At 36.8% G+C, this 22085-nt stretch overlaps 1 protein-coding gene across 6 annotated transcripts in view; it reads left to right on the forward strand.

The window, feature by feature from the left end:
* ORC3 (origin recognition complex subunit 3) overlaps positions 1-22085 on the forward strand; it is a 35114-nt gene that overhangs the window by 4551 nt on the left and 8478 nt on the right. For 3 of the 6 annotated variants that reach the window (XM_056487818.1, XM_056487813.1, XM_056487816.1), the window contains exons 4-15: positions 3408-3552; positions 4830-4934; positions 5677-5831; positions 6705-6841; positions 8475-8634; positions 9408-9521; positions 10932-11065; positions 11562-11625; positions 14576-14692; positions 15614-15693; positions 19424-19557; positions 21897-21982. In XM_056487818.1, coding sequence (XP_056343793.1) covers positions 3435-3552; positions 4830-4934; positions 5677-5831; positions 6705-6841; positions 8475-8634; positions 9408-9521; positions 10932-11065; positions 11562-11625; positions 14576-14692; positions 15614-15693; positions 19424-19557; positions 21897-21982 — 1404 coding nt within the window. In that variant the 5' untranslated portion in view covers positions 3408-3434. The remainder of the gene's footprint in view (positions 1-3407; positions 3553-4829; positions 4935-5676; positions 5832-6704; positions 6842-8474; positions 8635-9407; positions 9522-10931; positions 11066-11561; positions 11626-14575; positions 14693-15613; positions 15694-19423; positions 19558-21896; positions 21983-22085) is intronic. The other 3 variants (XM_056487817.1, XM_056487814.1, XM_056487815.1) reach the window with 2 other exon arrangements.

The raw sequence follows: 22085 nt of genomic DNA on the forward strand, positions 1-22085 counted from the left end.
GTTTGCTTCTTTGTTTCTGGGGATCTTTTTGACATGCTTAAAAGTGCACAGCAGTTAGTTAAAGCAATAGGAGGGCCAGAAATATTGACTGCCCAGAATGTAAAGTGGTAATAATGAATGCATCAAGTACACATTACTTGTAACCACAGAACTGACACTTTTGTTGCTTCAGGCTGCTTCTTCTAAGCTTCTCTTCCTACTTTTCTTCTCCTGGCATACTGTTGCTACAATTTAGTTAATGCTTGGCAGCCCTCTGAGGATTTTAGTCTGATCTTGACCTCAGTGGTCCAGAATTCATATATAGCAGCCCAGGATTCACAGTGGATTTATGTGAACACAGCTGCATGGATGTCAAATATGGAATGACACTGCTGCAAGTACAGCCTGTTGAATTAGTATGGATGGTGTCAATGGGGTCAGAGTTAATTTCATACTGGAATTTGGCCTCCTGACTGTTGTGTGTTACATGGCATGCTGTTGTTGTGTCTCTATAGCCAGCTGGGTTGCATTATAGTATGAATGATTGCTTCCATACAGCAGAGATTTCCTCCTCTCCTCTATTCAGTGTCATGAATTCTGGGCAAGTATTCCATATTCCTCTGCTTGCTCTTGGGCTCCATACCCATTAGGAGATATTTTTTTCCCCAAAGTTTGTTTTGGGATGTGCAGTAGAAGCCAGATGGATGTAGCTTAAAATCTGGACCCTTGGGCTAAGCTCATAAATTCCTCTAATTCTGTTCCAACGCTTGTTTTCTTTGAGGCTGTTAGGAGTTTTCTAGATACTTTCTTCTGACCTTACTTCTGCTTATGGAAGACAGTTCCTCCTATACTGACATATTGATATGAGCATTTCCTTAGAGTTTGAATTGCCGTGGGGCAGATTACCTGCAGTTATTTCAGCTACTACACAGAGAATTTTCTTCATATTGTTTCTGGTGTATCTGTGATAACTTCCCTTCTGAGTTTTGAATCATCATCCTTTTATCCCGCTGTTGGCAAAGATGGTGCTGGTGGTTGTTGTAACATATAAAATAGTGTGATAATTTAGATTGGAAGGGGCCTTAGAAAGTCTCAAGTCTGAACTCCTCAAAGCAGCATCATCTGTGAGGTCAGACCAGGTAGGTGAGGGCTTTAGCTAGTCAGGATTCCATTTCTCACGTGTTTTCAAACCCTAGTGTAGCAAACCTGATCCATGGCAGAGTATGTGGGAAGCATGTGGCTTGCTGGTTTGGGCTTTTATTCTAGGGGTTCTGCTAGTGTGCTAAGGGAGCCTAGCAGGACATTCTCCAAAGATTTTGCCAAGGCCCTGCTCCCTGGTAATTTGTTGGCAGGCCTTGTGCTTGTGCTGGTGTTTTCCTGGTTCTCTGGTATCTGCCTGAGGTGTTCAGAAGAGGATTTGCCCTCCAAGGCACTTTGTTATAGAGCACTCTTGGCCTGTGGCAGCACCATGTGTCATCTGGTGATGTCCTTTCACACTTCTCACAACTGAAAAGCTGACAGAAGTGTAGCAGGAACTGCCCTTTGTTTTAGAAAGGTGGAATTTTGGACTTTTTTTGGTTTCAGTATTGCAATGTATCCCAGTTTTGACCCCTGCTGTCAGAAGAGGTCTTGCAAATTTCTTGTGATAAATCTCATCAAGGGCATACGGAAACATTCTTCTCCTGTGTGGCAAGATTTCATTCTACCAGGATCTGGTCTAGAAACAAAAAGGCAAAGTGCAGGGCTAAAATACAGTAATTTTTGCTCTAATATGAAGATAATGATTTTCAAACCACATAACAAGCAGTCATGATGAAACCTGGTGTTGTGGCAGTAACTGAACTTCTAGTTCCCGTGACTTTTCCAGAGTGAGAATGCCAGGTAAATAAGTGACTTGGTCATTTGAGATGCAGAGCAGCCTGGTGAACTTTCTGGAACATTATCAAAACAATGCTAGTAACAAAGTTGTTTTGACAAGAAAAGACTGATGTATTTTAAGAAACCTAGGTTAATGTGTAATGCTATGGCAGACTGAATTCCACTCACAAGTGCACAGTGGAAGAAATAATATATTCTGTAATCACACAGAGTAAGAATTGAGGTTCTTGTTAGGTCAGCTTAGCAAAAACAATAGTGATCACAGGTAATTCAGGGTTTGGTGGAATCTGAAAAGAACCTCAAAGGACTGTTGAAGGATCTCTGGTAATACAGGAGTTGTTACAATGGTGTTATAATGCTGGTGGTATAAATTCTTTCAAAAATGTCATGTTACAATTTGTCCTCAGTTGCACAGTATTTATCAAGTGGGAGTTCAGAGCTGCACAATCAATATCAGAAAGGCCAAAAAAACATTCTTCAATAAGCAGAGGATGAAAAGACTAAAATTACTTTGTGTACAGTTTTATCAGTTTTTTAGCAGACCAGCAGAATCTCTTCTGTATTATGGAAATGGAGTTCAGGCTATTGAGGAGGCATCATGTGCAATCTCCTGGAGATGTGACCGTCACTCTTTGATAGTGGCCTCTTCAATGCTGTTAGAGATGGCCTTTGCCACTTTGCTTAAAATCAAACTCACAGCTCTGTGTGTCACTTTTTGTTGCTAATAAATCTTGATGATGATTTTGTTTGGAGCAAGGGTTTAATCTTGTTTCTAATATATGAGTACATATATTGATCTCCTGAACTTCAGAGTACAGGAGATTTTTTTTGTCTCTCCTAGCAGAAGGCATATCTTGGTTTAGGGACAGATTTTCAAAGCCACACAGGTTAAAAAAAAAAGAAATAGAAAATGCTGCTGACACATATTTGCCTTTAAAAGTTTTATCTCCTCCCTCCCCACCCCGCTTTCTTTCATCTTTTCATATGTTCCTGCTTATACAAACTGTGTGTGAAAATCATCCTGAATATCTAAAGACCGTGTAGCAAACATGGGAGTCATGTGGTTTAGTATTTTTTCCTATGAAACATATTTAATTATTTCCTTTATGACTATTTTTACTTCTTTCATCCCAAATTAGATTTGGAGGAGCGGAATATTTGTTCTCAGAAAAATGTTTACAGGTGTTTTGTAAGGTGAGAAGGAAGAATAGGAATTTCCATGAACATTGTTCCAGAAACTAATTATATTGCTTTTTTCTGCCTACGTCACTGAGGCTTTGTCAGTATGTTGTTTTTTTTTTCTCTTTTAAAGCCTGTGGTATAAACTCATTTACTTTTCAAATTATTCTTGGGGCACTTGACCAGATTTTCCAAGTTGGCAAATGTCTCTGTTTGCCACACAATGAATAAGTTAGTGTGGTTTATGGATCACAGGAAGATTTAACGCTCTGGAGTTTTAAGGGTTAAAGATTATGCAGGAAAGGAGTAGAAAAAGGAAAATGCAGTGGTGTTGTCACATTTTTATAGATGACTTCTATGTATGTTTGCAGCAAATACAGGAAGACTTGAATAAGCAGATGCTTGAGAATCTGGTGAGTTTTTTGAGCCGGTCTCATTCAAACTTTCAAGAGAAGACAACAGAATGGACTTGCAAGATGAAGTTCAGAGAAATCCCTACTGCAGCTCTTGTCTTAGGTAATTTTTTAAAAATATTTTTTGTAATGTACATCTGATTGAAGCTCACAGACACATCAAAGAAACTTACTGAATTCCAACAATTACTGTGAGCAATATCAGCTTCAAACATGTCAACAGAAGAGATTGGGTGGGGAGAAGGAAGTCAGATAAAACCTCCTTCCCCTTTTGTCTATGTTGCTTAATAGTCCAGTAAGTCAACAACTCCCCTGCAGGTCTCTCTTAAGCAGCTGGTAGTGATTTGAGGTTTTTTGTTCCAGGCGCTGGAGATAACTTTGATCACATCCCCGTTTCTGCCACCAGCATGTTTGATGGTTTCTGCAACTTACCCATGATACAGCTTCTGTATTTCTGATATGTGTTCTTTTAGTGCATCTTTTTACATGTGGGAAAGTAGTGTCTTTATCTTGGGAAAAGAGCAGAAAGTGAAGAAAATAGCTGCAGATGAAGTTAGTGAAGTTCTGAAGTCCTTTTTTTTTTTTCCTTCCCTTCTCCCTTCTATCAGAGGTTTGTACCTATAAATCCTAAACCTGATTCAAGGCAAATTGATTACATTTTCAGTGTATTATTTTAGGCAAATTAAAATCAGGCCTGTGCTTCAAACTTACCATGTAGGCACTAACAAAGACTGGAAGGTACTCTACTTTTGTAGGTAATAGAAAGTGAAAAACTGTGGCTTCAAATATATCTGTGAACGAAGTTCTGAATTGCCTTCTAGAGGGGCAAGTTCTATTTTCTCACTGATTAAGGATATTAACAAAAGCATTAAATACTAAGTAGTTCAAAGTGAATTCAGACTTGAGTTTCACAGAATTTACAGTAATTTTCCTCTTTACATGAACTATGAGAGGATCCAGGTATAGATATTCTTCTTCTAGAAGAATATTCTTCTAGAATTCTTCTTCTAGAGAAGGTGAATTTAACTTCCTGTCTGCAAGCCTTACATGGCTGTGGATGGCTTCTGAGGGGTGTTAGAAAACCAGTCCTGCTTCTTGCATGTTTGCACCCTTGAGAAAACTTGCTTTAAAAAACCCCACCAACTATATGATGAAGGGTATTCACAGTGATTCCCTCTTTCTCTTAATCAGGGACTGTCAACATGTATGTCTAATCTTGTGCTAATTTTTTGTCTTTCCTTGCAGCTGATGTGATACTTTTCATTCTTTCCTTAAATATTTGAGGTATCTTCTGTTGTTTGTCTACTGAACAATCATTGTGCTTATGAGTCATGGGAAAAAAGCTCTTTAAATTTTGTCCTTTTTTTTTTTTCCCTCTAGGTGTAAATGTTACAGATCATGACATGACTTTCAGAGGTCTCTCAGATGTCCTTCAGGATAACATTACTCCTTATGTAGCCTTGCTGGAAGCCAAAGATTGCCCAGGTAAATACTGCAATAGTATAGATGCTTCTTCTGAATAGGATATCAATTAACTAGGAATTCTAGCTTTTGCCCCTTAATATGAGAGAATTGGACAGAGGGATCTTGAAGACTTTCCAAAGATTTGCTTTGATTTTGCCTATGTCACCAAAGCATTAGTCCTACTCTATTTTGAGAGGTTTCCAGTTCAGTTTAAAACAGTGAAGATTGAAATGCTGCATAGCTGTGGCATAGCAGTTAAGGACATGCTGCTTTGTGCATTGCATGTTGATGATGTAGGTTGGTTTTCTTGTTTAATTGGATAGTGGATGATGCATTCCACTTTTTAAATGCTTACAGTCACATTATTTAGTGAGAGAATGGGTAGAATAAAATTGTCCCAGCCTCCATGCTCCTTTTTTATTTTTTAAGAAAGAAGATTAAAATCACATATGGCAGCATACTCAGTTCTGTGGAGTGGCTGCCTTATTTGTTTCTAGGTCACTCTTAAAAGGTAATCAGGTAGAGATGGAAAACAAGCATCTTAACCTCAGTTGTTGCCATCTAGGCAAATTGCATCAGCAGCATGCATATCATTAATGCTTTCAGGAGCATGAGATGCGCATTGTGAAAAGAGGAGGAGAATAATTAGAAATGTGGAAAATAATGAGTAATAACTTTGAGGTAGTTTTTTATAGTAGGAGATGGAGAAGTGTCACCAGATAACCAAATGTCATTACCACATTTCTAAAAATGTTTTGTGAAGGCATAAAAAATCTGATGCAGAAGCTGATGGGGCAGCTGATGAACTGTGATGTAGATATGGACTCACTGGAAGATGAGGACTGTGTGCAGGTTTCACAGAATAGGATACGTTGTTCAATGTCTTCTCTTATCAGCTGGTATGAGAGTCTAAAAAAGGTATGTTGTTGGCATTTTTTATCCCCAGTTTATGAAAACACCTAACCTTTAGATGTGTTTAAAACAGAAATTTAATAACTCAGCTTTCTGTGAGAAAATGTCAAAAGTTAATTTTTAGTGTAATACTAAAAAATAACGTGATATTGAGGTGATGTGGAGTTAGGTACTGATGATGTATTAATGTCAGAATTCTGAAACACAAGCAAGAAATATTGTTTTATCATATGTTTCATTAAAATGCAGTATCAGCTTCATGCCAAATGCTTTTGTCCCAGGAGTGCAGAGATATTTTGTTTATTAAAACAAAACTTTACAGAAGAACAGCCATCCAGGGCAAAGGTACTGTATTAATGCTCATGAGCCATGATGTCATCTGCAGCCACACTACATTGGCAATCAGTAAGGAAATTACTTTCAAAATATTTTTAGGTCTTTGTGTTTGCTAAAGCTATTGAAGTTTTAAGTTTTGTTTCTGTCATGAATACAAGTTATAACTGATTTTCTGATGACTTCATCAGGGCAGTGTGATAAACCAAAGTGTACTGAGTGCATGCTCTTTTAATTGCTAGGTAAAGATATAGAAAATAAGCAATGTCTGTGTACACAATTCAAATCTTCTCCCTCATTCCCAACAGAATTCCACCAGTTCTGCCTCTCAGGGCTTTTCTTGTCAGTGTTGGACTGTGTGTTTAAAATCTATTTATTCTTTGTACTTCATGCTATGCCAAACAGAAGGAAGAAAAATGGCAGTTCTAGGTGCTAATAATAAATACATCTGACAAAAAGTCAGTCATGTCACTTTGGAGTATTCTAATATAGAATTTTTTATTTTGCTGGCTTCTGTGTATTAATGTTTAATTAACGGCTTTAAAGAAAACAGATTCTGAAACTCCAAGCAAAAAAAGAAATTCCTCTTCTAGACACTGGCAGTCTCCTCCAGTTGTAGTCATATTCAAAGACATGGAAAGTTTCACCACAAAAGTTCTTCAAGACTTCATAATCATCAGCAGGTAATGTGACTTGAACTTTAGTTCTTCCACTCCTTTGCCCATTTTCTATTTGAAATGTAGCAGTGAGGCCAGTGAAGCATTGGAATCAAATATTGGTGTGGCTTCTTCGCAGCAGTGATTGAGCAAAAAACTACTTGCTAGCTTTTAGGGGTAAATTATATTAAAGCTAAATATGAGACTGTGAACCAGAGTGCCTAAGGGCCAGTTGAGATAAGAGGTGGCTGATTTAATTCTTCACATAGTAAGATTTACTGGTACTAGTTTTTACAGAATTTTTTTAATGTGAAACTAAATTTTTAAGATATCTATGTATTTTAAAATTGTTTGCAGAATGTATTTTTGTTTGACTACTGATGTAATGCTGCTGCTTAAAGGTCATTAGCTCACTAAAAGGGGTGTATATAAAACTTTCCCAGCTGGCCAGGATCTGTAATCAGCAGCTGACTACTTCAGGTACTCCTGTACTTCTGTTCTTCTCTAGCCTGTCATCCTTAATGTAATCTTGGGCATGCTAATAAAAAACTCATGCTGCTCTCCAAAAAGAGCATCTTGCACTTAAGTCCCCATGCTGGAGCTACCGGTTGGAGCTGTAAGAATTGGGGCTGCAGTGTGTGCACCTGATGTTACCTCTAAAGAAGGCCTAGGCAATTCACTTGCTGTGCCACCAGCAAGAAATTGCATAGCTTCATCTCAGTCTTAAACATGTTTAATAATAAGGGTGAAGTAGGTGAATGTGAGAGTTTCCTCTGATTTGTTAATCACAAGTTCTGATTCCTTTCTAAGATTCTCTGAAGTTATCAACAGCACACAGTAATAATGAAGTTTATTGGTTTTATGTTTGTCTTCAGCAATTTCTTTTCAGGAGTTAGAGAAGTGAAGTAATTGTGGGATAACAGTTAAAATTCAAAGTCAGAAAGTTGCTGTGGCAAAAACAAAGGAAAGGAATAAATTGATAGTTTTAATGTAGGAGGTATTTAAGATAGCATATTTTGTACCTACTTGAAACTATTAAAAATGGAAAATAATGATGGCATGATACTGAAAACACTGTATTTTGTATAAATTGTATGCTGTCCTCAAGGAATACACATTCAGTCTTGATTTTCAGTTCTAAAGCAAGTACTCAAAAATTATTTGAAGAGGAAGATTAATCTGGAGAATCGGAAATTTTTTTAAGTGTGGTTGGAACACTGATGTTGGAGATGTTTCATATTTATTTTGAATTTATTAAATGGTGTAAATTTTGTGAACTTTCTTGGCTGTTACATAGAAAAGATAAGAAGATACATTAAATAGGTATCTTTGAAAAAATCCAATTATGAGACTCTCTGAATATAACTTTTCGGGAAGTAGGATCAGCACAAGACTAACTGAAATGATGCTTTTTGTGCCACTTTTTGAAATGTAAATCCAAGAATGGAATTTCATTTTCTTATCTACTTTAAGACTTTAAATAGCAACCTTTCTTTTTAATTTTCTCTTTTCAATTCCTCTTTTGGTTTACTGGCAGCAAATCTCTTAATTTACCCCTTTCTGCATTTAAATTCAGTGCTATAGTGGGAGCATAATGCATTTGTTATACAAACTTCTACAATGTAACTATTACTTTTTTCCCCCTTCCCCTATTATTCAGTCAGCATATCCATGAATTACCTCTAGTGCTGATTTTTGGAATCGCTACATCACCAATGATTATCCACAGACTACTTCCTCACTCAGTTTCCTCTCTGCTGTGCATAGAGCTTTTCCAGTCCCTTTCCTGTAAGGAGCACCTGTCTACAATAATTGACAAGGTAATTCCCTTTCTAAATAGAAATGAGGAGTGTGTGTGTGTTGTGTGTGGCCTTTGAATGCAGAGTTGTCTGAAGGTTTTGGAAAGGACTCTGTTCCTGAGAGCTGTGAATTTCAGATATTTCTACTTGCAGCTGCAGAGTAATGCAATACTGAGAGCTCCCTTCTCATACTGAGACACACACACACACTGCTTTCATCTTTCATTTGCATTGCCTTGTGCAATTACACTTTGACATTCACACTTCTTCATTAAAGTCAAGCTGTGATTTCAGTTTTACTTTGTTCCAGAAAAAAATAGCTTTGAAACTTAGCTAAAATTCTAAAAAATAAAGTTCAGCCTGAGTTTTGCAACCTGTCAGACATTAGCTGAGTTATCCATATGTTCAAGCCATCTAAATGTTTTGCCTGTGGATTCTTGGTAGACAGGATTTCCAAAGTCTCTGTTACACATACTGAAAGTAGTTATATAATTGTTTATTACAGCAGTCTTAGTTCTATTTGTAATTTTATAAAAATAGCATTAAGCAAATTAACTTAAAATGTTGTATTAGTGAAAGATAGTTATGAAAGTGTGGTAAAATCAACTGAAAATCTAACTTTGCATGGATATTTTAGTAGAAATACTGTTTTTAGGAGCTGGCAGTGTATTTAGTATCTCAGTTGAATATTAACACATACTAAGAGTTGTATCAAGTTGTATATATGTTTTACTGATTTGAACTCAGGAGAAAATTTCTGCTATGGGTACTTTTTCTTTTTCTCTCCCTTTTAGCTGCTTCTGACATCCCAGTTTCCCTTTAAACTGGGAGAAAAAGTTCTGCAGGTTCTCATCAACATATTCCTGTACCATGACTTTTCTGTCCAGAATTTCATCAAAGGGTTTCAGGTAGGCAGTGGTAACAAGAATTCAAATTATGATTGTGAAAACAAAGGCTAATTACTAGGTACTGAAAGATTTCTTAGGTCCTACTATTGCTGAATTGCATGAAAAAATATCCTTTGAAAACAGTTTGGATCTGTGAACAGATGGGTACTTTAAAATCTACTGATAAAGGTTTAAGAGCAAACTGTAGGACTCTATGAAGAAGCAAATAAAAGCTTACTCTGCCACAAAACCCACGCTATTTAAGACTACATTTAAAAGGGTGACCAGGCTTAGTGGGCAGAAAGAGCTGCATTTTGCTATAGATTAATTTGTAGCTTTCTAACACCTCTGGCAGAACTCCCCAGTTCTGATCACCTGTAGGGACTTCCTTGGACTCTGGTTTGTTTTGGTGTGAGTAGGCTACAGCAGTGTCTCTTCCTCACCTGAACTCCTCTGGCACAATTTCAGGATGCAGACTTTCCTGCCTTTTCAGGGAAATAGGAGCTGCATGGGTATTTATTTGGTGCCTCAGAGTAATATTTGTGCTCCAAGCAGTTGTGTAGCAGTGTGGAAGTTACATTTACCCTCTCTCAGGAGACAAAGTGGAAGAGCTCAGGGTGTTTTCAAAGAGTCTCTACAGAGCATGGTAGTTAAGTTTTTATAGTCTTACATAGTTCCTCATATCTAGATGTATTTCTCTGTCTAAGTCTCCTTGTAGCTTTTGTGGACTGCAGACAAGAGTTCTCTGAAGAATTTGTAGCCCCTGTCATCTGTTTAATGCAGGATTGTGAAATAGTTTCTTTCCTGCCTAGTTCCATGTGTGAACCTGCTAGTAAAACATGCCCTTTTAATGTCATATACTTATAGAATTTCTCTGATTTTTTGATATACAAGATTCAGTGATTACTTGTGGCCAGGAGGAGTATCCTGGCCATAGTACTTGAAAACAGACCCTTGTGGGCTTTCATAGCTCCTCTTATTTGAAAGTCATCAAAATTTAGTACTTCTCTGTTGACCTGACATGCAAATACAAGTTTTAGACCTGACAGTGTATGGTTGTGTCCTCGTGTGTTAAAAGTATTCAAGGATGAAGCAATTTCAGATCAGATTTTTGAAGTGATAAATAGAAGAGATCACCATCATGTCATTATATCCAGGTGTGATGTTACATAAGAGGGGGGGAAAGTTGAGGTACAGAAAATGCATAGTATATATAGAAAAGAGGGTAATTATGTGACTGTTTACTATTGTATAATCAATGTCCTGTAGTGACTTAAGGGAATATTTATGAGTTGTAATTAATGTTTTTTAAAGGAGTACCATTACTATAATTGTAGTATATGCAACGTAGTAGTAAAAGCACATTAAAAGGTAGATATAGCAGGGAGATTTAATTTTATTAACATCCCTAGTTCTTGGTTTATTTTTCAGCTCTGTATTGTGGAGCACTTCTATTCCCAGCCCCTCAGTGTACTGTGCTGCCAAGTGGTAGATATTAAGAAGAGAGCTTATTCTTTATCACATGATCAGTGTGAAAACATTCGGAGACTGCCCTCTTTTAGAAGGTAAAGGTGGAAATCTTTTTGGACAATCATGTGTTGAGTTGGTTTTAGAAAAGATTAAAAGAATCTGTAAATGTAGCTCTGTGAACAGTATAGCTCATTTGTGCATGTTTCTATAGCAAAGGTAAATTGATAAAACAGAAGACATTTCTAAGTAATTTCATTAAGCCTTAATGTTCTAGTCTAGAGAGTGCAGCTTCTGTGATGTGCAATCACTTGAATTTACTTTTTTTTTTCTTCTCGTTCTTAATACGGAAACAAGTTATTCTGACAAATAACCATAAATCACTTTTGAACCTGTTAAGCTGATTTGAAGCTTAATCTCTAGGATTTTGGTGTGGCCTTTCAACTTGTTGGATTTGACTGTGCTTTTTGATTTTTTTCCAAAGAAAACTACGTATTCCTTATAGCAGCATAAGCATTTTAAAAGTTTTCTACCCTAGAATCTTCCTTTACATTATAATTTTATGTTGTTTTCTTTTTTTTTTCTTGCCATAAGGTATGTGGAAAAGCAAGAGTCAGGGAAACAGGTTGCACTGCTGACAAATGACAGCTTCTTAAAGGTAAAATTTTAAGAATGTCTTTGAAGAACAGAAATAACTTGCCCAATGTATCACTTTGTGGAGCATAATAAAATGCAAGACCAAGATGTGTAGTTCTGTATAACATCTTTCATACAGAACATACTGTGCTTTGTAACCAGTAATGAAGAATTAGGATTGGTAGGTCAACATTCCAAATCTCTAGGGTTGCCAGGTCAGACTTTATATGAAGCTGCCCAACTTTCTAACATCAACTTTTAGATATGTGTAGAAATACTACTGCTTAAAAAGAGGGATACAGGGTTTATTTATGGCCAGGTCTTTTCATGCTTACTCAGACTGATTTTCTTGGAAGGTCAGTTAAGTGTTTGAAGAATGTGTAAGCAATCTTGGAGGTTATTTCATAAGCTCTTAATCCCTCATAGCCTCTGCATAGTTTCTGATTGAACTCAGTAGGGCAGAGTCTGTGTCCCAGGGCACACATTCATACTAGACCTCATACAGGATTAAAACTAATTTGTTACATGTTTATCTGAGGCTTTGCCAACTGATTGAAGTCAGACTACTGCTATTGTGAGCCCTTTAGGAATTCACCAACAAAAATCTCTTTGTTATTTTCATCATCTGAGCCGCTCTCAGTAGAAGCATTGCTGAAGGTAAAGGATTTCTCCTGACTATTCATTTCAAGTATTTCTAACCTGTCAGGCAAATGGTACTTGCCTGGTATGTAAAGCTTTTTCAAGTGTGAAGAACAATGGTAATGGCTGGAGGGGAAGTTAGGAGCAGGCAACATTGCCAGTACAGTTACAGTATTCAATATGAGGTATTTTACATCATTTTGTGATCCATTATCTTCATTGGCAAAAATAAGCTACTACTGTTCTCTTGCCCTTTATTCTCACCTGCTTTGAAAGTTGAATACTCATCAGCTTAAACTTTCTATGTTTTCAACCTTAAATGTTTAATAATACACCCCTTATTTCACAAGCCTCACCTTTTAACTTGGGGAAGGAAGCTGGAATTCTCATGCTTAGGTGTATATGATGCTTCTCACAGATTTTAATTGAAGACACTTATTCTAATCTCCACAACAGAGGTGGGATCTTTACTGCCTTGCCAAGCTGGCAGAGTATTCTGCCTGGGTAAAAAAGGTCCTACTGCTGCATTAATCAGGTGCTGTTTATTTTGATGTCATGCTAATCTACAGTGTCATGCCCAGCTTTGGAGACACTTTCAAAATCACTATAGTAATCTTTCATATGAACTTGATATTTCAGCACCAGCTCACTTCAGTCTTCCAGCTTAGCCCCTAAACCTGCAATACACTTTATCAGCCTCATTTAGATTCCATGTTGTTACCATCTTTTTTAATAACTATGGGAAGCATCTCACCTATTTAAAATATTCAGTTTTAAAAGCAATTTTACATTGTAATTATTAACAAATCTGTCTGAAAGATTTCATGGCAAGTTTAATTTGAAACTATGTAAATGTGGCAATCTGTGTCTTCTATTTCTGTTCTGGAAACATGTTACATAGTCTCCTAATGACATTTTTGAGCTCTTCTGAAATGGATTTTGCCTTTTACTTCATTATTTGGCAAAATACATTGCTATTTACTTATATTAACTATATCTTGAGCTAGGACCAAGAAGGAAAATATAGATGTGTTAATGCTTGGGGTTTGGGGAAATAAGGTCGAAGCAGCATAAGAGGAAACTTGTTTTCTTTTCTTAGCTTATTTTGTGGTGGGGATAATTTTTATTTTCTTAATGATCCTACTTAAAATTAAAATACAAACTTGTCTAACTAAGATTTTAGAGGTTGCCTTAACAGTTGTTATATCAGTGATTCTTAAATTCCTATATATAAGAAGTTTATGGGGAGAAAGACAATTAATGGTTTTTATAATTAAAACTTTCTTTAACATCAGAAAACTCTGTAGCACTGTCTTTGTTACTTTCAGTCTTTGCAGTACAATGCCTTTTCTTTCCATACATCTGTACTTCCTTATATTGCCTGTACACAAGGTTTTGCTTTTATCTTTGATACCCTTTGTTTCAGTTTAACTCCAGAAAACATCAATGATTTATTTTGTTTTTCTCTTTGCACTTGGAATAGTTTGCTCAGAGTTAGGCAAGAGGACAGTAAAATATGTAGAGGATCCTGTGGTTTTTCCTCTTTATTTTTGACTGAAGGCAGAGGAGAGAAGATCTTTTGATTCACAGACTTAAATGTAAATGACCATAAAGACTAAATGTCTTTAGTACAGTTACCAGAATTTTTGAGTGTGGCTTTCCAGAAATGTTAAAATGTTAATGCTTTCATGGCAGGTCAGTGATAACGTGGTGCCACCCAGAAAATTCAGCAGCAGTAGTCAATAATTTCTTTTTCTTTAATGTAATTTTTTTATTTCTGTGGTTCTTACTGCAGAATAACATATTCTCACACATGTATAAGCAAAAGTCAAATTAAAAACACATAGGAGCAGCAACTGAATATTTCTTTGTTTTCTGTGAACTGGTCTTTTTATGTACATATAACTAATAAAAACAACAGCCACCCACAATATAAGAAATGAATTTTTAAATGTATTTGTAGTAGAAAAATGCAAATTTCCAAGTAAAAGTAGCTATGTAATTTCTCATTCCCTGCTAAAGGAATAGTGTATACTCTCATTGTTGTGAGATGACATCTCAAGTCTAAAGGCCTAAATATAGCTGAAAATGGTAGAATAATAATGCTAGCCAACAGTAAATCTCTACTGAGCTGAAGGAAGAAAGTAAAGGTAACAATATGCAAAGGGGACACAGTAAACTGTTGAAATATAGATCATTTGCTTAGTGGTTTCAGTTTAAGGTGATTTAAATCATAGCACACTACAATATCAAAACTTCAGAGTAATTTTAAGTGCTTTATGGGAATTTTAAATGGATGTCAGAATTACTTTAAAATTATTCTGTCGCTGTAGGAAGAAACAGCGAAGTTGCTGGAAGATCTACATGTTTACCATGAAAATTATGTTTCAATTCTGAGATGTCTTCATGTTTTCACATCTTCTCTTCCAAAGTATCCTTTGGGCAAGCAGGTGATGTACTGTTATATGTGTGTTTTGTTGTTGTTGTGGTTTTGGTTTGGGTTTGTTTTGTTGTTTTTTTTTTTTGCCTCAAAGTGTGACATCTAAATAAAGATTTACTCTTTATTTACTAATGTGCTGCTTTGTCCCCTGCTACTTAAAAGGGAGAGAGATGCTTTCTTGCTATGGACGGAGGATGAGAGTATGTGGTTTATTACTGGCATGGATGATACCTTGTCAGTCCACAGGAAGGAGCTTCCAGGAGGAGGCAGGTGCACAGATCAGCAAAAGAATCCACACACTTTCCCACATGTGAGATTATCTGTATGCATTACAGACAATGTATACTCTTCTGCCACCTATTAGATCACCAGTCAAGTTCAAATTAAGAGACTGAGTTTTTAGCAACCTTCTGTACAGAAAAAAGCAGTAGCAGGAAGAACTGTGATAATTATTCCTAATAGTCCTGTTGCTCTGGTGTGATTTAATCCACCTTCTCATGCTAAGCAATTTCTTCCAGTAGAAGAGCAATTATATATTCTGTGCATGTTCACTTGTCTCTCAGTTCTCAATGTATTCCATACTGTTACTAGAATCTGTCACTGCTACAAAAGCAGCATGGCCTGTCCCACTGTTTGAGAATAAAAGGATGTGTTAGCTGGGGCGTTTGATTGGAGTTCCTTTCTGTTCACTGCAGTTATCGTCACCTGAATGTTAGTTGTTTGGAACCTGGTGAACCTGGTGCAGAGCAACAGTCTCCAGCAGAAGCTTAGCTCTGGAAGATATTAAGTGCTCTCATTCCTTGTGCAATCATTTCTGCATCTTTGGAAAACAGGCTCTAAAGGAATTGCATATTGCTTTGAACAGCTTGTTTTAAGATTTCCACATTACTTTGTAAAACACTTTATCCTTTCTTCACCTTCTGCATAACAGATCAGGGAGTTGCACTGTGCTTGTTTGGAAAACCGAGTGTGGGAGACAGAGGAGTATGAGTCATCTCTTCAACTAGCAAGGTGATTTTTTTTCCCCATTTTGTTTTAATACACATGGAAAATATCAGTCATCAGCTATTCTAGAACTTAAAGCTGAGGATGTTACCTGTTCACAGCTAGTTTTGGGGTTATTTGCAAGTGTAATTGGCTGCTGTTTTTAGTTTCCTTTTCTACTGATTTCTGTGAAATTCAGCCAGGTTCTAATATCTCAAATGCTGTGAGTAATTTTGCTGAAACCACTGAGATTACTTTGTGTGAATGAGAACGAGTTGGGTTTTGTCTTTTAAAGTATAATTGTGGGAGATATTATCAATCAAATTATTAGTCTTAGTTGTCTTAAATTTTAATCTGTCGTGAAAATTAGAATCTATTCCAAATTAATTGTAGCTGAAGCCTTTCTTTTTTATTTTACTGCTTTTCTTCTCTTCTTAATTTGCCTTAACAATTTTTACAGAGACTGAGTTAATTTTTTTTTTATACTGTGAGCGTAGGACTTTAGGAGAGCCTGTACTTGTGTTGTCTGCCAGTGTTTAAAATGCCAAAGTCATCAAAGCTGGTTTTCTTGATAAAAAGCCTTTCAATTGCAGTGTTGCAGCTACAGACTTGTAAATGTGCTTTAAACAGACACATGGCAGTGTCTGTCTCCTGAGAGTTGCACTCGTTCAAACGATCCCTCGGCTTTGCCGCTCAAGGAGCCAGTGCGACCCTGTAAATGTAACTGCCTCTTCCAGACCCCCCGAGCTGCTCAGGTTTGATGTGTCTGGCAGTGAAACTGCACAGAAAATACCTGTCAGTGGTGGATGGAGGGTAGCTTTTTTTTTTACACACACAAGGAAACACACTCTTCAAACTGTACCTTTGCCATACTGAGTGGTTCTTGTACACAGCCATTTTTCCGTGTTCTTTACCCTCATCCCTTTGAAATGATTACATGCTTGAGTTGTCATTTCTGCAGTCTTTCCTTTGTGTTTCTTCTCTGACTCTCCTGAATCTTGACAGCACTCAGTCACCTCTCAGCTCTTGTCCAAAAATGTGTCATTCTGCTTTCCTCTGTCTGTCTGTAATCTCTTAATAACTCTTGGCCATTTTTTCCCTCTCCTTTTTCTTCTCCTCTGTTTAATTTGCTTTCATCCTCTCTGAATTCATTTGTCTCCTGTCTCAAAGTTGATGCTCCATCAGATTCTGGCTTGCTCCCCTTTTATTCTTATCTGTTCATCTCCCTCCTGTTGTTCTTCTGGTCCTGGCTGCCACTGTGGGAGCCTCTGATAGAAATACAGTGATCATGGTCGCTGCTTTCATAGATGATGATTCTATGATTCTTTTTTATTTTTAATCCAGAAACTCTAATTTTTCTTAACAAAACTTGCCCAACACAACTTCAAGTACTTGGAATTCTAGCTGTGATTATCATTTTTTCAGCTTTTAACTTCTGTTTGTTTTTTTACAAATAATTCCTCTTGTCTCTGCTTTTCCTGTATAGAATATTTCTGTTATCTTTTAGAAGAAAATGAGGTCTTTCCCCTTCTACTGGCAATCTTTTTTTTCTCCTTTTGCTCCTGTTTAAAAGTTACTCACTGTTCCTTATTATCTCTGCATTCCTAGGATTCACATCACCTGTTGATATCCTTATGTTCACCCTTCCCCATCCAATATTCCTTTTCAGTGTTTTTCTGGAATCCATCTTTTTTTCCTTTTATTTAGAAAGTAAAAAAATAGAGAAGCTTTAGATCAGTTTATTTCTCATTTTCTGACAAAGTATCTCTTTTGCCTTTCATGAATTATGTTTGAATGTAAGGTTTTAAGTTGCTGAATTGTATTTCTTTTGTGATTGGCTTCTCTACTTCAGCCTTTCCTTGGGCAGGCTTTTATCCCTTCTGCTAGAAGTGCTCTTCCCAAAGATGGTGTTTCAGGTAATCTAACTTAATCTAGGCAGTGGTTACTCTGCCTGAGTTTTCCAGAGTCTAAAAGCCAAGAGTCTAAAAGATACCATGTGGCAACAGAGAGAATGTGTGAGCTTTAGTTCATTTTGCATTAATTCCATCAGAAGAGAGACATCAGGAAGATTGGAGAGTGTCTCATTTGGTTGGTTATGTGGAGCTAACTGGCTGGGACATCTCGCCAACCTTTTGGGTGGCAAAACTTCAAGGACTGCCTGCCCTATTGTCTTCTGTGTAGATACTGTGCTCTGTTTATTGTCTGCTATTTATGGATGGCTTTTTACCATATGCTGCTTATCACAGTCCTGCCCTTCTGTGACCAGTCATTTCGGTGCTGACCAACCTGGTATAACTTCTTCAGGTGATTACCCACTTGAGCATTCAGAAGGAGTTTCTGTGGACTTCATTGTAGCTTCCTTTCTTCTCTTTCATGACTTGTCTGAATAACCAGATTTCTTTACTGCCTGAGATCTTCCTTTCTGCTTTAAGCTGGACTCCTCACCAGTTAAAATCTCAACCCCACCCGATACCTGGAATACCTTGCAGTAATCTCAAACCTAAAAGGTTGCAAAGGATCCTTTACTGTTTTCTCACATGTGATAACTGTCTTCTTGCCTGATCTTTGGGCCCTGTAATTAATCCCATTGTTGTTGTAAATAAGTTTTTTCTAGAACTTGCAGCTTCCTTTTGAATAATACTATGAAATTTTTTCTTTCACATTCATAGATCTCCAGATCTGTTTCTCTTTTCTCCATTTTGGATATTTAATTGCAGTGCTATATCTGGCCTGGAACAAGGCTATTCTCTTTACCCATTATACTATAGGAGACAGTTTCAAAATGTTTTCTAGCCTTTTGTGTGGCCAAGGTCACCCTTTCTGTTTTTAACTCCTGATTATTTTCTGTACAATACAAGTGCATACCTGACTAGCAAAAATCCATAACCCTGAAGCAGACAAATTGAAGTTTTAAATTTTAACCTTTATAAGCGTTTAGTATCAATGGCCATTTAGAAACTAGAGCTCAAATTTCAGTTGTCCCTCCAGATATCCACAGTGCTTCCCCAGACTCTTCTGAATTCTTCCTCAAATTTCATAGTCAGTTTTAGGTAGCTGATATGGAAACCCACTGCCTGAGACACCATCATTGTTTTGATATCTTTTAAATTAAGATTTTGAGACTGGGCAGTGCTTGGTGACATTTGGGAAAGTCCCTAATAACTAAATAGAAAGTAAATGCTGACCTGGAGGTTGGGCTAAATGATCTCTAGAGATCCCTTCCAACTTGAATGGTTCTGGGATTCTAGTGATTTACAGCAATTAAATACAGAAAAAGGCATACAGATTTAATTTGATAGTCATTCTGAGTCACAGACAATAATTTTGTGGATGTTTTTGCATAGTGATTTTTTTTTTTTTTAACATTTCATTTGCTGGTTTTGGGAATGAGTTGTGAACCCTACGATGATTGGGTTTTGTGTGTTGGGGTTTTTTTAATTTTGTTTTGATGTCCGACTCCCAGTTTCAAAAACTGCAACTGTTGTGTTCAGCAAGTGTTTTTAGATAATCAGGAAAACTACTGTTCTGCAGGAAAATGTGAAGGACATCATCACCAAACCTAATTGGCTTGTTTCTTTCTATTAATGACAGCAGGAAAAAAATTACTTTGCTGCAAGATTGCATGGTTGAAATCCTTGAGATTTTTTCTTTTAGAAGGAGTTTTTAAAATTTTTTTTTCAATCTTTTTCAACTAAGAACATTGAAAACTGTTTTGTTGTTCTGCATTTCATCTTCAACCAACAATTGTGTCTTTTAGGATGTTGAATAAGACTGATTTGGTAAACATGCTCCAACAATGTGTGGAAATTTTGATGTCATCTTCTGGAAGGGAGTTTGATAAGACAGCAGAAAAGTTGAAGGAGTTCTTGACCCAGTTTCAGAATCTAGAAGGTGGGTGTGTACCGTCATGTATTCCATTACAAATTATATAAAAGCTATTTTGTAATCTGACCAGTGAGTAAGCCGAACATTTTTCCTGAGATAGCCTGTCATTGTATTAAATATTTACAGGATTTTTTTTTTAATACATGCACAAATTTAGGAAATGTTTATATTCTCTGCTGCTATGTGGTTCATGATTTTTATAATACGGAAGAGTCATGTAATATAAGAAACTGGACAGATCAGCAAACACTATCCCCTAAATCTCTCATACATGTATTTTGAGCATTTTAGCAGATGTTGCAGTTGCTAAAAACAAACTGTTTTTAAGAATAAATAGCAGCAGACTTTATGATGTGGTATTTAACCCAAATGCATGTAAAGTTCCCTCCCCTGCACGTTCAGAGCTAGGACCCCTAGTGCCAGTTGTCAACTCTCCTGACAGGCTGTGACCTGTCAGGCCCCTAGATTTGATTGTTCATGGTAGAGGATATGTTTCAAAGTTTAGCAAGGCAAATGAGCAGCATTCTCTCTTTTAGAAGTGTGTTAGCTGAAACTGCTGCATTCTCTCTGAAATAGGAGTATGATGTATTCCAGCATTCTTCTGGAATAGGAATGTCGTTGCTTGGCCTGAATTATGGAGAAGCACTCCCCAAAGATTGGCTTTTGAAGATGAATTGGTTATCATCTGGTCTGTTTTATGCATATTAATTAAGCTCATCAGTGTGGTTGCTGTACAGCATTTGGACAAGTAGGCAATAACCCCCAGATGCTGTCAATATTAATTAAAGTAGTCACAGTACACTGTAAGATTAACTGAGGGTTGTCCAGAAGATTCAGCTCTTGTACCGTGTATTTTTGCAGAACTGTAGTAAAAGCAGAGCTGTGGTAGAGAAAATAAGTCCTCACTTTGATAAAGCTGTGTATGTCACTGCTGATACCAGCAGTGAGGAATCTGAACTATGATGGAAAAGCAAAGTTTTGTCTAGTTTGGAAAAAAATAATTAAAGCAAAAGGCCTTTAAGTAGTTGGATTTTTACCTTGAGGAAATAAATACCTAACAACAACTCTGGGGATTCAGAACTTGCGGAGCTATAAAGCAAAAGAGACAGTATTTATTTTCACTTAGGATTTGAAGATGGTTTTAAAATAGAGAATCCATGATAATCTTAGTTTGTTTTCAAAGTGGATTTAAACTCCAAAGGAGAAGTGAGAAGGCAAGTTGAGATATACTGTACGTAAATAAATTGCTGAGTTAGATAACTTCTTACTTTGTGATGGTATTGATCTTTATTGAGGGTTCTCAGACACCTGCCAAAAATGTGATGTACCCAAATCACCCACAGAGCTCTTAGAGTGAAAGGATAGTCCAAAATACTACTTTTTTATAACAACAATAAAGTCCATTGTCCTGACAGCCTAACTAACTGAAAAACATAAAATCATGAACAAACAAAATAGCTTCGCTGAAGCTTAACTGAGCTGAAGGATTTGGAAAATAAAAAAAATATATTGGTGTACTAGTGGAGAGGAGGTTTTCTGATTTGTAGTCTTCAACACTTAGACAAATGTCCACAGGACCCTGGAAGGTACCAAATTGTTCTCTGCAGGTCACCAAAAAGCTTTTAAATATCATGATTGTTACTGCTGATAGAGCTTTACCTGTGATGTGTGGGTGGAATTTCCATCTGCTGTCTTCTTAAGTAAGGCAAGAAATCTAGATTCCTTTTGGTCTGATTATCATTTATCCTAGCACTGATTATGCTTTGGGAGGTTTTGCTTCTTTGTTTTTACCTGAAAATTACTAATAGTGGTGCAACTGATCTCCAAACTGCATGTTCATGAAGATGAAATTTTCATATAAATTAAGGTGAGACTAAAACTGGGCAATGAAATACCTTAGCATGCTTCTGTTTGCTGCTCTGGTTGCAGTTTCTGGATTAGGTAGGGAGAACTCATTTCTTACTATTCTTATTATTTTCCTGCACATGAGAAGGGAAAAAAATGCAGCATGTGGCTTTTTGAATATTCCAAAAGCATCAGTAGTACCTAGTCCTAATTTGTCCAACTAACAAATGTTGAGAGTATGACCTAGGATGGCCTTAAACAGATTTAAAGTGATGTGCTGGGCCTTTGCTCAGGGCTGAATTGTTATTTAATCACTGTTGGCTAAGCTGTACTGCAGACTCCTTTTTTTAACAATCTTTTACAAGATGTAAGACCCAAAAAGCTGCCTGTGATTGGGTCTATGTGAACAAGGAGCTATTGAGTATGTTGAAGATTGCTTGGGTTAGGAGGTTTATGTAGGAAAAGTCTACCTTACATATCAAACATTAGTTTTGTTCCAGTAGCAGAAGCTTCCCAAGAACGAAATGTGTCCGTATCGTCACAAAAGGAGCTCCAGAAGAAGACAGACCTTTATCAACTTCAGAAGGTCAGGCCTGCCTAGGCTTTACTGACTGATTCCTTAAATTAATGTTTTAAAATTTTCATGGTTCCCAGCTTGCTGTAGCTCTAAGTAAAGGGTTGTGTGTGTG

This window comes from Oenanthe melanoleuca, chromosome 3, assembly GCF_029582105.1.
Source record: "Oenanthe melanoleuca isolate GR-GAL-2019-014 chromosome 3, OMel1.0, whole genome shotgun sequence".
Classification (NCBI taxonomy): Eukaryota; Metazoa; Chordata; class Aves; order Passeriformes; family Muscicapidae; genus Oenanthe; species Oenanthe melanoleuca.